This window comes from Arvicola amphibius, chromosome 12 (genome assembly GCF_903992535.2).
Source record: "Arvicola amphibius chromosome 12, mArvAmp1.2, whole genome shotgun sequence".
Classification (NCBI taxonomy): Eukaryota; Metazoa; Chordata; class Mammalia; order Rodentia; family Cricetidae; genus Arvicola; species Arvicola amphibius.
The window spans coordinates 25,909,394-25,926,085 of NC_052058.2; the positions used below are offsets into that span (position 1 = coordinate 25,909,394).

General features: G+C 47.8%; 1 protein-coding gene across 5 annotated transcripts in view; it reads left to right on the forward strand.

Moving 5' to 3' along the window:
- Positions 1–16,692, forward strand: part of Cacna1d (calcium voltage-gated channel subunit alpha1 D) — a 440,918-nt gene that overhangs the window by 348,239 nt on the left and 75,987 nt on the right. For 4 of the 5 annotated variants that reach the window (XM_038350011.1, XM_038350014.1, XM_038350013.1 and 1 more), the window contains exons 10-14: positions 6,062–6,149; positions 7,490–7,516; positions 11,175–11,335; positions 12,549–12,774; positions 12,869–13,076. In XM_038350011.1, the coding sequence (XP_038205939.1) occupies positions 6,062–6,149; positions 7,490–7,516; positions 11,175–11,335; positions 12,549–12,774; positions 12,869–13,076 (710 nt within the window). Of the gene's footprint in view, positions 1–6,061; positions 6,150–6,418; positions 6,479–7,489; positions 7,517–11,174; positions 11,336–12,548; positions 12,775–12,868; positions 13,077–16,692 lie in introns of all 5 variants that reach the window. The other variant, XM_038350012.1, reaches the window with a different exon arrangement.

The window sequence follows — 16,692 nt, forward strand, 5'->3', positions numbered from 1 at the left end:
AGCCCTGGGTTTGATCCCTAGCGACTCATAAACCTGACATTGTGTTCTGTATTCTCAGCACTGGAGTTCAAGGGGGGTAAGGAGTTCAAGGTTATCCATCCTTCTAGACCTGTCGCAAATCAAGCAACCAAACAAAGATTGAGGGTTTTTTTTTATTTATTTATAAGATTGCTTTTTATAATCACAAAGTATCCCAGGGAAGAAATTCAGAATTGCAAATAGTCTACTAAAAGCTGCAAAGCAAACAGCAGCAATGGGTGGCCCATGATAAATGTGTGTCCTGGTCATCTGCCCTCTCTGGACTGGGGAGACTGATGGAAGGGGTCACCCCTTGGCGTCAGAGGTCTGATGAAGTGTCCACTGGTTAGCCTTGGGCGCACTCATCAGCCCTGGCCCTCTATCCTCTGGGATGGTTAAGTCAGCACTGCGTGACGGGTGGAGTGTGGCATTCGTCACGCGTTTAAGCATTCTCTTATTTATTTGCTCAGCGGTCACAGAGTAACGGCTCACATTTATCAGGCACTTGGTGTGCATCACTGGGCGCTGTTCCTGGGGCTGGGGCGCATGAGTTCGTATTCTTCACCCTGCTGGATGAGACAGGAGCGTGATGGATGAGGACACCAGAGCACATGGAAGTTGCATAGCCTCTCCAGCTGCATGGTTGTAAAGTGGCTAAGCTGGGGTTTGAACAGAAGCTCTACACCTCCATGAGTGTGCCGCTCTAGTGGGCAGCCGCATGAAGTTGGGAGGCTGGGGCCTCAAGATAAGGCAGACAAAATAAAAGCTCATGCACTAGCCAACTTTATTCAGAACACCAGTCAATTTATACTCTGAGGGTTAAGAAGAGTCACCTGAGTAAAGGGTGCAGTCATAGGGACAAAAACCTGGCTTTCCACAGAGACACAGAAACAAGTAACACTAGCCAGCTGTGATAAATCAGAGGTAAGCTCACTCCTGTCCCCCGCCTGGAAGGGGCGCGAAGGCGCCTTCCAAGAACAAGCATATTATGGAGGAGCAGAGGTCACCAGACTCTGGTCTTCCTCACTCGGAGCTTTCTCACAAGGTCCCAGCAGTCTCCTCACACATCTTCATTCATGGGCCATGTCCCCACACACGAGTATTTGAACATTTGCATCATGTTCTTCTGGGGTAGATTAGGAGGAGGAAGCTTGCGGTATTGAGAACGCATGCCCTTTATAGGAATGTGCTAGGGCCCATGTATCCTTGCTCTTGCCTGCTCCGGCAGTGCCCCCGTGACCCTCTGTGCCTCCACACTCCTGTCTCTGAGCATGGAGAGTCTAATTTAAAGGGTAGCCAGCTTAGCGTGATGGTAGGGACACAATACTGCAGGAGGTTGGAGACTCTAGGACTGTTCTCCTTGTGACCATAAGGAGATCTGTAGTAATGGGGATGCCAACAGCTATGGGTGGCTATGCCCTGCTGGAGCCAAGCACGTTGCCCATCTTGCTGTGGAAGTGTATTCAGACCCAGCCATTGCTGGCATCTCTCAAGCAAGCAGCAGTTGCCCATGCTCCTGCAGCCAGTGTGAAAGTGTAGTTGGAGGGAGGCCTGGGCTGTCAGAATCAGAGTCTGTTCTCTTCACTCCCATCTGCCCCAACCCAGAGAGCAGTCCTGGTTGGCACCACACTACCGCTCCCTGCCTCGGGCCAACCATAGGAAACCTGTGTCTTAGGCTAGTTGATTGTTTATTTAGAACAGGTTCTTAAGGACAGATTGTGTAGTAGCTATGACAAATGTCCCCATTTCTTCCGATCCTGAGCTGTAGACAAGTATCCAGGAGAGGAGGGTTGGCAGGTGTGGAGTCCAGTCTCAGGCCTCCTCTGTGGTACACTGGGACCAGCTGCTCCTGCCCTGCCCTGCCTGCCTGCCTGTTTGGCCATCTTGTTTGCGTTGCTCTTGCTGCCCTCTGCTGTGTGGTAATGGAATTGCCTGTGTTCAACCTGAAGGGGTCACGGTGGCTGACTTGTTAAAGGACGATAAGAAGAGAAGGAAGTTCTGCTGCTTTCGACGACGCAGGGCTAAAGATCACGGTAACTTGCTGAGGTGGACTTGCTGTTTGGAAGCTCCTTGCCTGACGTTTCTGGTGTTCTCTCCTTTCGCATAGGCGTGAGCTGCATGTTTGGTGTGGTACTTTCAGAAGATGCCTATGTTGTTATGAACTTGAGTTCTCTGATGCTTGACCATGCTGCGTTCCTCTTTCTTTCCCCTCAAGTGTGTGGCATTGCCAAGATGGTATCCTTTTGTCTGGCCTGTCCCTATTAAGAAACAGCTGAAGCAAGTGAGGCAGTTCATTTGATTCACTATGAATATTCTTAGCCTGGAAGACACACTTCAGAATGTCATCCCTTAAACGATGTTCTTAAATTTAAATTGTTTAGAAACGTTAATAATGAAGAAAAAGAAATTCTAATAATGTTATTTGACTGTTTTTTTTTTCCCCAGGATGCATGTTTCAAATTTCTCTAGTCTCTGGCTCATCTACCCCAGGCCGTGCTAAAGCTAGTAGTTGCAGATCAAAAAGACTGAGATCAAAAAGAAAAAAAAAAAATCTGGGGAGACACGCATCTGTTCAGTGAGAATAGTCTTATTTGGGAAGCAGTTAAATATAAAGTTATGTCTTAAATAATGTTGATTGCTCCCCTCACCCAATCCCCCAACCCCTTGGCAAAGCAGTTAGAGCCATTATCATATAGATTTTTATGGCACAAGTTGGGTCCTTGCCCAGCTACCTGTGAGTCACTGCTGTAGTTAGACAACAGCACTGGTTTTGCCTGGATATACCGACCAGCTTTGCCAGCCTGGTGCTAACACCAAAACGGACCCCAGTCAGGAAGAGGAAGAAGCTTGAGAAGATATGGATTGGGGGACAAACAGCCAGATGCTAGGACAGAAGAGGGTCACAGTGCATGGTTTTCTCGGCGTGGTTACCACCTTCTGCAAGAATGATGAGCTCGGAGGTTAGGGGAAGTGGGGCGGTCTGATGGAGGCTGTGTTAGGGACCTGAAGGAGGGCAGGAATCATGGGAGTGTCGCATGGAAAGCACTTGGCCCACAGGGCCCCAAAAGAGGATGAAAAGGACAAACTCTATAATGCTTGGACATCAAGTTGAGCCAATGATGGATCTGACCTGTTTGGCTTTAGTCTTTATAGTGAGAGCTTTGGTGCTGTTCTGAGGGGAGATACCGGCAAGAGGGGTGATCCCTTCCTTGGCCCCACACCTCAATAGCAGCTTGGGCTCCATGACATACCACAGATGCTTGTGAACGTCTGTTTTCTGTGATAAACAGAGAAAGGAAACTGGCTTCCTTGCATGAGAAATGGCCTCATATTGACAGGAACAAGGACCAGCTCTGCCGGTGACAGTGGGGCAGGAACCTTGCGAGGATGGTTGCACCACCTTTTCCACTGTTACAAAGGAAGAGTAGTTTTCTAGGCCCAGTTCTTGCTTTAGACCCGGAGACCTTGGTCTGACCTTGACCCACATTTCCCAAAATGGGCATGGCTGCCTGTGTCAACAACATGTATTAGCACAAGCGTGTTCCAGTGCCTTCAAGGGCCACCCGGGGCCTCTGGAATTTATCAGGCTTGTCACTGCACGGCACTGCTCATTCTTGTCACGAAAATGATACGAAAACAGAAGAACTTGAGGTCAGCTCCCTTGCTCCTTGGGAAGGGAACCCAGTTCTACCACTGACCAGTTGTGTGCCTCACCTCTTGCTCTACCCCAACCCCCAATTACTTGAGAAGCTTTACCATCACAGAGGGAATGCTGAAAGGAATTCCCAAGTGTGGAAGAAAAGGGGACTGGAGAGGCGGCTCAGTGCTAAGCTAAGTGCACATACGATGGCTCTTTCAGAGGTCTGGAGTTCGGGGTCCCCTGCACTGACATAGTATAGCTCATACCCACATGTAGCCCCAGCTCCAGGGCATCTCATGCCCTCTTCTGGCCACTTGCATACACAAGGCTTACATTTGCACTTAAACACACACACACACACACACACACACACACACACACACGTGCAAGCTGCTGTTGTGGGTTCCAGAAGAAGAGGGGGCGCTCACTGTGACTTGTAAAAAGCTGCCTTTGGGGACTGCTGTGGCCAGAGGATTCAGGTCTCCTGGGCTGGCTTAAGGTCTTCAGGAACCGCTCTATGTTGTGTTCTATTTCCTGAACATTAGGCCTGGAGAGGGGACTCAGAGTCAAGTCCTTCTGTGCAGACAGCAGGACCCCTGACTACCCAGGAGGGTGGCGGACAGTGGGGTGCTGCTTGGGCCCTGGTCTCCATGAAGAGCTTGGGGAAGTAGCAAGAAACTCCACTCAGCTGCTGGTACTGAAACCAGACAACTTGTGGCTGTTGATTTTCTTGCTGATAGCAGGTCAGAGGTAAATGGATCCGGGAGGAGATACTGTCTTACCGCTCAGGTAACTAAGCATAGACACAACAAACACGTGACCCAAGTTGAGCCCTAGGCTTTCTTGACCTCTCTTCTGGAGTCTTTGAGCTCACCGAAAGAAATGATCCGACATTAGCAGGGAATGCCATTCCCAAGTGCTGCCTGCTTGAACCCGCTCATAGACTCGTTTATCAGCGTGTGCGCATGCGCGTGTGTGTGCCTGCCTCTTAATTCATACATCTCACATATTTGGCTGAGAAACATCTTATCTATAGAGTGAAAGCTGATGGGGAAATCTCTGTACACTGGTTAAAGATGCTCAGTGTTGACCCAGCCTGAGGAATGTTGGTCCTTCATTTATTTTATGGAGTGCAGTTCACAACGGTAGCCAGGCCCAGTACTGGGTTAAAGAGTGTAATCCGCATCCCGGATTCTGCTCATCTGGCCTCTGCTTCGGACACCTGTACCTGGTGTGCCTGGGCTTAGCTTCTAAGCTTTCCTCAGTTTCTTGAGGGTCTGCAAAAGGAAAGGGCTTGGGGATTTCCCTTTGTGCCCTTGGGAAACATGGCTCTCTGACCTCTGGGTCTGAGTCGGGTCCCACCTCCATCCTTGTGGTGAGCTTTTTCTGTCTCCTAAGCAGGGACTGAGATTTGAGGTGTCCTTGTTCAGGATACTGCCTGCCCACAGGAGCAAGGCTTTCCTGTGGGTGGAGTTACCACTGTGATTCTGCCCCAGGAAAAAGATGTACATGTTTTTAGGGGGCTTCCCCATTTGCAGCCCCTCCCCCAGTAAAATCAGTTATCTCTTATCTGAGAGCATCTTGCACAGAGCCCCGAGGTAGCTCCATTCAGGGCTGCCTGTCCCTCACCCTCCAGGTGCCACATGTCAGACATTGGCTCTGGGGAAATCCCTGAGCCTCCAGGCACTACCAGGTCAATTTTTACATTCTGCTACTTCTGAGGATCCTGATTTGGACACAGGGTTCAGAGATCTCAGACCTAGGACTGCAGTCAGCCCTGCCCTGCTCAGTAGCTGGCAAGAACCCTCACCTGCTCCTAGCTCCAAGACCATTTCTTCCTACTTCCTTTTGCTGGCTTATTTGGGATTTACCTTCTGCACGTTGACTTCGGTGAAACTTAGGTATCAGGTCAACTGCCTTAGACTGAGTGACGCTCCTAGAGTTTGAAAAGGGTCCTGTGCATGACCTCATCGTGCACCCCGGCCATAATAGCTTCTCTTCCGTGTGTTGTAAAAACTTGAGTGTGAGCTGTGACACTAACCCTTGATTCACAAGGAAGGCAGCAGGAACCGTTCCACACTGAGGGGTTCAGGTGGTTTCTATGGAAGTGCTGAGGTGGAGAGTTTAAACCTGTCCCGGGCCTGGTGGCTGGGCTCAGTGTGGCACCTTCTTTTCTTGGAAGCATCTGGGCTGTCAGACTTGTCTCTTAAAGTCACCTACTGGCTTTCTCTGCATCTACAGGAAGCAAAGGCTCCTGTGCAGTAGAGAGACCTGGCTGCTCAGCCTTGTGCTCCTGATGGGCCTCTTTGCCCTCGTTCCTGGTTCCTGAGACTCTGCACCTGGCCCACCCGAAGGCATGTCACGCCACAGCACGCTGTCTCAAGTCTTTTCTTCTCCCCACAGCTAGCATGCCCACCAGTGAGACGGAATCTGTGAACACGGAGAACGTAAGTGGTGAAGGCGAGAGCCAGGGCTGCTGTGGAAGTCTCTGGTGAGTGTGGAGGCTGCCTGTCCTCCTTGCCCCGTAGATTAGAGATGCTAATGCTGAGGAGACACCCCAGAGGGCATAGGAGTCTTGGTCTCTGGTAGGAAAGTAGCTGGGCTCCATCAGGCTGCCTCCATCCCTTTGGTACCCCTCCCCTGTACCAGGCCTCTTGGGGGCATCCCAGCATCTCACATACCTCTGCCTAGGAAGTTGTCCTGCTAAGATAGAGCCTGGGGAGTGTGCTCCTTAACCCAGCCACCTGCTGTGTTCATTAGGTGCTGGTGGAAAAGAAGAGGCGCTGCCAAGACTGGGCCCTCTGGGTGTCGGCGGTGGGGGTAAAGGCCGAATTCTCCTTCCGGTTGGGTTTGGCATCTGTGCTTTGAAGGAAGAGCTTGAATGGCCGAGTTGCTGACTAGAATGTGCCACATACTCAAGTTTTCTTTCATCCGTGGGGCCTTCCAACCTCTTCTCCAGGAGCTGGATCTGGAGGCCCCGCCCTCCCCTGTTCACAGCCCCTTGTTCTGGAGCCATGCCTGCACTACCCTTTCCTGACCACGAGGGGCACCATCCTATTAGGCTTCCAGGCTTTCTCTAGATGATTGGGCTGCAGTAGCAGAGGTTGGGGGTGGCGGGCAGCAATGCCAAATGTGCTAAGAACTGCCTGCTTTGGGGAGCCCCATGCTGTTTGGATTTGTTTGCTTCCCACCTGTGTCCTTTCCATCTCATTCTTGTAAAGTTCAGGTGTCATTTTTAAGAGAACTCAACCTCATTTGGGGCAGAGTTTTATAAAAATGACACACTATGTTATGTGTCATAATGGCTCATGGAGTGATTTCGCCTCTGTTCTCTTCCTGCTCTGCCCTCCCAATGAGGTGAAGTAGGCTGGGAATGGATTTGCCATCCCCATTTTACAGATGAGAACACTGGGCTTTTAGGGCGTGCTATGTCCCCATCCTCACCCATTCGGTGATCAGGGGAGCCGGGATGCAGTTCAAACAGGAGCAGTCTTGCTATTGTTGAGTTGGGGGCTGCAGGCGACAGAGGCCCTCCTGGCTTCCTCTGAGGTGACAGGAGAAGAACCCCACATCTGGGCTGTTCCAGGGCCACTCTGGAAGGAAACCAGAGTTTTCTGTTGCCTGGGCTCTCATGGGTGCTGCTCCACCCCCTCTTGGCAATACTAGTAGCACTTGGACATCTGCTCTGCCCTTAACCAGCTGGCCGGCTGTAGCACGGGGGACCAGAGTTCTGGCTTCTGTGCATGGCTTTAGCCATCTCTGCTTCGGCAATGGGAGCATATGCTTAAGCCTTGCGAACGGGAGTCTGAAGGTTGTTTTCTTCCCTTTCAGTCAAGCCATCTCGAAATCCAAACTCAGGTCAGTATCGTCTTTCCATTTTTATCCTTTACCCCCTGAGAGCTTGTGTTGGACTTTCTATGTTATGTTTTAAATTCTAACTTTTACATAGAGTTAATTGGTCTAGACTTGAGTTTAACCGTGTACCCCCAAATTCCAGTCAGTCTAAGTATTACCATTCTGCCTTGGGGGAAGCAGGACAGGGGAGTCAGAGTGTATAAGCTGGCAGAGCGCAACACACGAGCAACATTTTGCCCTTACCCACCCTCGCGCCACTGCTCATAGAGGTTTTCCCTACACTTCGGGAAGACATCTAAGGCACCTGGTAGTATTCCGTTCCTTGACCTGGATGCAGACTGTGTGTCCACTTTATAATCCCATGAACCCTGGGCCTGCATTTTGTATACATTCTTCTATGTGTACTTTATCAATTACAGCATTTTCCTGCTGCACACAGCAGTGACCAAGCCTAAATATAACACTCAAACCTGTAGAAACTCTAGAAGAAAACAGGAAAAAGGCATTGTGACCATGGGTTAGGTAAAGATTTCTTAAAATTCATTGATCCATGTTAGAAAAAAATGATAGATTGGTTCCCCATAAGAATTAAAGCTTTTAGCCAGGCAGTGGTGGCACATGCCTTTAATCCCAGCACTCAGAGGCAGAGGCAGGCAGATCTCTGTGAGTTCAAGGCCAGCTTGGTCTACAAGATCTAGCTCCAGGACAGGCTCCAAAGCTACAGAGAAACCCTGACTCAAAAAACCAAAAGAAAGAAAGAAAGAAAGAAAGAAAGAAAGAAAGAAAGAAAGAAAGAAAGAAAGAAGAATTAAAACTTTTTGACTTTGTTTTATTATAAAATAAAAAGATAAGTTACAAACCTGATAAAAATATTTGCAAACCATATTTGATAAAAGACTAGTATCTAATATAGAGAGAATACTATGTAAAGATAGTGTCAGTGGCAGAACAGCCATGTAAAAGTGGGAAAGAGGTTCCAGCATGCAGGTCAGAAAGAAGAGAAAAGCATGCTATAGAAGCATGTGAACACGGTTTACTAGGAAAATGCAAGTTCAACAATACTGCTGCATACTGGTACAAGCAGATCAGACTCAAGTGTCCAGTGATGCCAAGTTCTGACAGGGATGCCGACGGGTATTTTTGTGCAGCGCTAGCAGGCACGTTAAATGACATAATTATTTTGGGAAAGCATTTATTAATTTCTCACAAAATTACATTCATGATACGGCATAGCAATTCCAACTCTAAGGTGTTGATGTAAGAGAAAGACATATGTAACAATTATACGTGTTTGTAGTGGTTTGAGCAGAGCAGTTGTGATTTATCCATAAAGTGCAGGACCTCTCAGTGATAGGAAGAAGGGGAAACAATACTGAGAAGGTCGCTGAGATGGCTGCGTGTTGAAGGTGCCTGCTGTGACCCGAGTTCTACCCCAGGGCACACCTAAGTGGAGGAGAACCAGCCCAGCAGAGTTATTTAACCACCACACATGGCACGGCCCCTGTACCCACCACACCACACAACGTTCCTCCTGTGCGTGTATACACACACAATAACATTAGGTTTTTAAACACTACTGATAATATAGCAACATTGGTGAATCTCAGAAGCATTTGGGTGAGAAAAAAAAAGCCTTAAAAGGATACCTATCACGATTCTGAAACAGAACAATGGGCATAGAAGGCAGACCAGGAGTGTTGCTGTGGGATGCGGGCCATGAGCGAGCGCAGAGTGATGGAAGTGTCCTACAATCTGACCAAGTGTGGACATAAAAGGAATAAACTTGCCGCATGTAAATTGTATTTCAGCCTGACTTTGAGTCAGATTTTAGAGTTGTTTTGTTGGTCTCTGTTACCAGACCATAGATGCTTTCGAATCTGTCCCTACTTCTCATCTTCTGCCTCAGCTTTTGAAATCCCTTCCCAGATTCACACCCCCTCTGCCATGACTCAGTGACCATACCACACCGCCCTGTTTTCAAAGGTGTCTTGCCTTGGTGCCTTCACCTCTAGGGTCTTTGGCCTGATGTCTCCTCTCGGGAGACTTCCACTGCCCGTGGGGAGCTCTTGGTCATTGAGGTGTAGCCCAGCTCTTTGCTTTGCAGACAAGTACTTCTCCCTGTCCCCCACCTTCAGTCTGGGGCTGGACATGTGTGAATTTGCAGTTATCATTTACCCATAATGCTTCATGCATATCAAGGCCAACAACCCTGGAAAAGTGCCTCTGCAACCCCATTTTACCAGCGCCAGGCACCTACATAACCCGTGTTCAGGAATACAGGCGTCCTACCACCCACACAGAACTGAGCACAGGGGAGTCCAGCCAGTAGTGCTGCATGTTTCCAGGGGATATGACACTGAGTCTTCTAGATGTTGTAGTTGCTTGTACCTTGTCACTGCTGTGAAAGATAAACCCATCATGCATAGCCTTTTGGGACCACCTTACATATGTGTGTAGGGTCATGTGTCCCGGGAGAGCTCAGCTGTAAGCCATTAGAGTCCTCAGAAGAGTTGTCTGTGCTGCTCATCATGCGTCCAGATGCTCTTCGTCCCATTGGAAACTGCAGAGCAGAAGAAAGCACAGCACAACTTGCTGGGTCCAGGTCTACGTGAAACTGCCCAGTGCCTATTCTTCACTGGCTTCCTGGGTTGCAGGTGTTTAGCACTGCCACACAGTTGAGTCAGCCAGGGTCATATTGAAGCAGCCTAGATGTCCCTCCTGAGTCGTGCCTCTAGAGGAAATGCCCTCTTGATGGACACTAAGACAGCATGGCCAGAAGAGAAGGGACTTGAGACCCGGCTGGTACTTCCCTGCGTTCCAGGTTGCTAAGCAGCAGTCTCTGGTGCCTAACTGTCCCCATGACAAGGAGACTGGGAGTGTTTTCCAAAAAGAGACAGGCAAAAGGAGAAAATGTCTTCCCTAATTACAAACAGAGACGGAAGGTGGGCGGAGACATGTCACGTGTCTGTTTGGTTCTGTTGGTTTTATTCTTATGAAAACATGATTCAATATTGGATCTGCTCCTAAAGGTATATTTTGAGCATTGCTAGTTAGAAAGGGCACCTTATGACTCAGCCTGAGACACATGTCCCACTCAGCTTTGACACTCACCAAGGTACCAGAGGAAAGGCATTTGAGAAAGGACTAAACACTTCCCTAAAAAGAGTTATGGTCATGGATTGCTCTGCCACCTAATACGTTCTGTATAATGAGAAGCTGCTATACAGATACATATAATAAGCTGAGTGGTTCTGCCCCTCTGCCCTTAACAGATCATGTGCCCTATGGCACCTACAAGATCTTTATGTGTGTGTCCCAGTGCAGTCTTGAATCTGCACGTGAGTCTGTGGATGTCTAGATTCTTTAACCCACTTGCAGGCATTACATGCACATTATATACCCACTGAATATGTCAGATCCTGGAGTTATTCATAGCAGCAGGGAAGTGATAACAAAATTCGTCCAAGATGATACTGTTGAGAGCTGCATGTGAAGACTAGCAGTTTTTGTCATGGGGTCTGCTCACACCTGTGCTGGTAGCTCGTTCTTTCCATCCTAAGACATCTAATGTGAACCTCTCCTATTGCTCAGTAAAGTTTGTGGGCCTCTGAGATGCCATCTTTGTCCGTGGTCTAGGGAGCAATGTTTGCTTGTTTTTCAGCCGACGCTGGCGTCGCTGGAACCGATTCAATCGCAGGAGATGCCGGGCTGCCGTGAAATCTGTCACGTTTTACTGGCTGGTGATCGTCCTGGTGTTTCTCAACACTTTGACTATCTCCTCCGAGCATTACAATCAGCCAGACTGGCTGACACAGATTCAAGGTATGGCGGGAAGGTGCTGCTCTTCTTTTGTTCTGAATTAGAGATGCTTACAGATAATTGCTATTCGGTATTACCCAAGTGAAGTGTAATAGGGTAGTAGAACATTCCAGTTAGAATTAAGAAATAGTAGAACAATTCAGACTCAGCGAGCCCCAGAAAAGGTGTCTTGCCTGCATTATGCAATATCGGCTAACTTACACCACAACCTTGAGATAGCCCAGGACCCAGGAATTTTGGGGCTGATACGTACCTCTCCCTGGCACATTGGAAGCTTTATCCCCACTTTAGTATTTTTGGTAAGTGATTTCGATTCTGTAGCTTTGGATGGCCAGACCTAGGGTGCATGGAGGTCATCCCTGGAAGAGCCCTTTCTAGACTGGACAGTTTTGAACTCTTGAGTTGTCTTTCTGTGTATTCGCTTCTGCTGCCCTCAGTCTACAATGTTTGTTGCTACTGACAAATTACGTTGGGACTTTGGAGATGGCTCTGTAAGTAAAGTGTCTGCTGTACGAACATGAAGACCTAAGTTCAGATCCCCAGACCTGGTCGCCCATGTGAAAAGCTAGGCATTGCAATGTATGCTTGTAACCCCAGCTCTGTGTGGTGGACAGAGACCAGGGGGTCACTGGGACCGGCCTGGGTTCAGTGAGAGGCCCTGCCTCAAGGGAAGAAGGCAGGGAGTAGTCAAGGAAACCATGCAGCATCTTTATTTGGCCCCTGCACATGTTCACCCCCCCCCACACACACACATGCTGATTAACCACACATATGCACACGTGGACATGCACATCACACTTCCGCATACACAGAGAGAATATAAATAAATGAAAATAAAAGCTGACACTAGGATTCTGCAAGTGGTCACTCCTCGATGTCAGGTTTTATTATTTTCCTTTATTTATTTTCTCTCTATATGGGGGAAAGTATGTGTGGGGGGTGAGGGTGTTAAAGAAAAAACTAACGTGTGGTCTCAATGCACAGTCGTAAAGGTTTAGTGTTGGGAGGCTTAGGGACTCATGTGATGACTGTCTCTACCATTCATAGTCAGTGAAATGGAGGCCCAGAGAAAGCGAGTGACTTCTCCAGACTCACATCTGGGTTGTGGCCAGCACGGCAGAGGGGCTGACGTGAGGCCTCGCCGTGTCTGCTGTGAGCACTGATGGAAAGGAGGTGGTGGGAAGGTGAGGAACATGCCTGCGCTTTGTCTTTCCAGATATTGCAAACAAAGTCCTCTTGGCTCTGTTCACCTGTGAGATGCTGGTGAAGATGTACAGCTTGGGCCTCCAGGCCTACTTTGTCTCTCTCTTCAACCGGTTCGACTGCTTTGTGGTGTGTGGGGGGATCACCGAGACCATCCTCGTGGAACTGGAGCTCATGTCTCCTCTGGGGGTCTCTGTGTTCCGGTGCGTGCGCCTCCTGAGGATCTTCAAGGTGACCAGGTAAAGATGTGGGCGCCACGGCGGTGTGTGCTTGGTTGCTGTCCCCCACCCAGGGGATGGTCTCTGAACCCAGAGACCCCTGCTTGTCTTGTAGGCACTGGACTTCCCTGAGCAACTTGGTGGCGTCCTTGTTGAACTCCATGAAGTCCATTGCTTCGCTGCTGCTGCTGCTCTTCCTCTTCATCATCATCTTCTCCCTGCTGGGCATGCAGCTGTTTGGTGGCAAGTTTAATTTCGATGAGACCCAGACCAAGCGAAGCACCTTTGACAACTTTCCCCAGGCACTCCTGACTGTGTTCCAGGTGAGCCCTCTCCCCTCCCCCACCCCGGAAGCTCTTGTTGTGAGTGGAAGTCAGAGAGCCAGAACCTTTGCCTTCTTGGATCTGCCTACAGCTCAGTAAGACACAAGGATGCCGTTTTATCAGTCATTCTCATCCCATGGTCCTCTGGGGGCAGAATTTTATGTCATGTAACTTATTTTACAGTATCTTCCACTACCTGTGTGATATGACAAACTGAAACACTTTTGTTTGGTCTTATGAGATCTCTGGGACCTAGACTCTAAAATCCTCTTGTCATTCATTAGTTTGTTTGCTTTTTATATATTACTAGGCATGTTTGTAATCCATTATAATAAATTAAAGCCAAGAAGTGAATTTGGAAGCCGTATCTGGAATGTCTCGATGTGTAGTCAGAGGAGTCTGGGTGGTAGGGGCTGTGCCAGTCTCTGCCCTTGGCTTGGAGGCTCTGAAGCTAATCGTGCTGTGGAGCCTCTGACAGTGTCCCATGGGGGCCCTGTCACTGGAGAAGCAGCACATAGCACTACCTGTGAGCTGGGGTGTACTGAGCCCTCCTCCTATGCTCTCAGCTGGGCCCCTGCTGTGATCAGAACCTGACAGGTTAGCTCCTCATGCCATCCACCCCACCAGATTTCTCTGTGATATCAGCAAACATCTAAATGTCTAGTCCTGAGGAAGAGACAGGAAGCGTCATGGGAAGGGCAAGAAACAGGTATTATAGTGGCTTTCCCTGGGCTCGCATCTGTGACTTGGATAAGTCACTTGTTCTTTTCTGAAGGAGCACAGAGTCTAGAGAGAATGATCTGGAAGGTCTCACATGGTCATTTGAGATTCACAGAATCACAGCGTAAACATTCTGCTTCTCACAACCATTTTTACCCCCAAGAAGTTTTTTTTCTAATAACTCTATATATATTGGTGTGTTCGGGCATTCGTGTGTGTGTGTGTACAAATCAAACTATTGCTTGTAATGAATCATAAAGAATGAAAAAACTTTATGCCTAATAAACACTCACACTCACTCACACATACAAAATTAAAAATAAATTTTAAAAAATTTAAAGAGCATATCTTTGGTAAACATACGTTTTCAACATTTATTAAACATAAATACAAATTTGCATACTAATCTATATAATAAAGAAGTCTTGGGGCTAGGTAAAGTTGGTAAGAACCTGACACATATGAGGACCTATGTTTGGGTCCCCAGTACCCACATAAAAGGCTGGGCATGGCAGTTCTTACTAGTAATCCCAGTATGGGGGGAGGACAGTAGAGACAGGAGGGTCCCTGGAGCTCATTAGCCAGACAACCTAGCCAAATCAGTAAGTTCCAGCCAGCTTCGGTGAGAGAACCTGTCTCAGACACATGGTAAATAGTGACTGATGAAGACACCCGACATTGACGTCTGACCTAGACCTGCTTGTATACCATACAACACACACACACACACACACACACACACACACACACACACACACACACTGAATACTGCAAGATGTACAACATAGTCATCAATTTCAAATTAATGATGTTTTGATTTTATAATCATCCTCTCCTAGAATGTCGGTTAGCATACATATGTATACTACAAAACAACAGAAGTATGTTTAAAGCCCTTTACAGAAACTACTGCAAATTCTACCGTATTTTATATGACGAGTTGTTTTGTTGTTTTTACAAATTTCAAACCATCAACTGAAACAGAAGTTTTTTAAATCAACTATTTGAATACAGTCCAGTTCAAAGTTACCCTACTGTGAGAGCGGCCTGAAGAGGAGCTGTTCTAGGAAAACAGTGCGCGGCTTTGTTTTCTGCAATTAAGCACATGTGTTTCTGAAAGAGCAGAAAACCTAGCATGTGCAGTAGAAACGCTGCTGTTCCCAGCCTGCAGGAATCTGCAGCCCAGGCCGCAGGAGCCCAGGCCGCGGGAGCCCAGGCCGCGGGAGCCCAGGCAGGGTTCCTTGACACTGTGTGGGATGAGATCGTGCCCAGTGCTCAGTGGAAATGTTGTGAGTTCAGATCTAAGGCTGACGGACGTTATGCAGTGCAGCTTGGGTGACTGCTTCCAGGAGCATCTCAGGCTCACTGAAGGTTTGATTTTTGAACTCATCTTTGTTTGCCATGTGTTCAGAAACCTTTGACTCTTTCCAGGGCTTTTATGACCTCCTGCCACTTAAGTGACCTCCTAGGAAGTCACACCCCACAGTTTGAAACCCATGATAGACTACAGTCTTTCTTTAAATTATTTAAAAATCATGGTTGCTGGTTAGTTACTATTTTTTTCTCTCCATTTCTTTCAAGAAACACGTTTCCTCTTCTTGCATTACATTCATATGGCACAAAATGTTAAGTGTTACATAAAGATACAAAGTGGCAATCCTCCCACCCGGCCACCAGTTCTTCCTGGGTGGTAACCACTCCTCACCAGGTTCCTGGAGTACTCTTAGATAGACGGTCGCTCACAGTCATTCCTCCTGCTCACTGTAGAGAGTTGGCACAGGGGTCGCCTAGTCTGTCCAGAGCCTTGTTTTAGTTTGCTTTCATCATTACGAAATGGGCCACCTACTTGACCCATAGAAGTGACACCCTCCTTCCAAAACCATCATAACGATGGGTGTGAGCTGCCATTGCTTGAGTGACCAGTCCCTTCCCAGTGCTCTGGTGGATGGGTCTGAATACACAGGATACACTAGGCATGTGTGAGAGAGCGGATGTGCAGAACAAGTCTTCCATGTGGGACTTCTGGGCAAATGGCCTTCTTCGTATTTGGCCCCCTGACAATGCTCTGCTTACAGTGGAATTTATTTACTCTCAGGCAGCAGCATAGAGGCAGCCCGTGCCTCCCTCCTTCCCTTTGCTGAGGTGGGTGTTTATCCTTCATAAATGCTGCCAGCCTGACAGGCGAAATGGTGTCTCTTTATAATTTTCTCAGGAATGAAGTCAGGAGCCTCTTTTCTAATTATCTGCCCATTTGCTGTCTGATTTTGGTTTGCACAGAAGATACACTCTCTTCCAAGTGGGGTAGCATTTTAAAAACTGCAGTCTGTATTTATCTGATTGGATTTCAGAATGGATTGGATTACCACGTATCATCAATAGAGAAGATTACATTTGAAACTGATTATTTCTACTCGAGACAGTTTATACACATTCATGTGACAGAATTCTCTGATTCTGAAAATGGATAAAGTCCCCTGTCTCTGAAGGACATTTGCTATGTGGAATATTACTTACTGAGTAAAATGAATGAGAAGAACCTATAGTCAGGGTCTCCAGGAATATCATTGAGTGGAGAAAAGCCAGTTGTAAAAATATGGTATGCTTAAAAGCATAAGAAAAGATACCAGTGACCCCTCTCTCTCATTCTTTTCCTCCCTCCCTCCTTCCCCCAGCTCTCTCTCTCTCTCTCTCTCTCTCTCTCTGTGTGTGTGTGTGTGTGTGTGTGTATGTGTGTATGTGTATTTTAATCTATAAATAAAGGCACCAGAAAAACAAGTACCAACATCAATCACTGAAAACAACACAAGAAAATCACAAGAGAAAAACAACTGGGCAGTGTTGGTGCATGCATTTAGTCCCAGCACTTGGGAGGCAGAGGCAGGCAGATCTCTTTGAG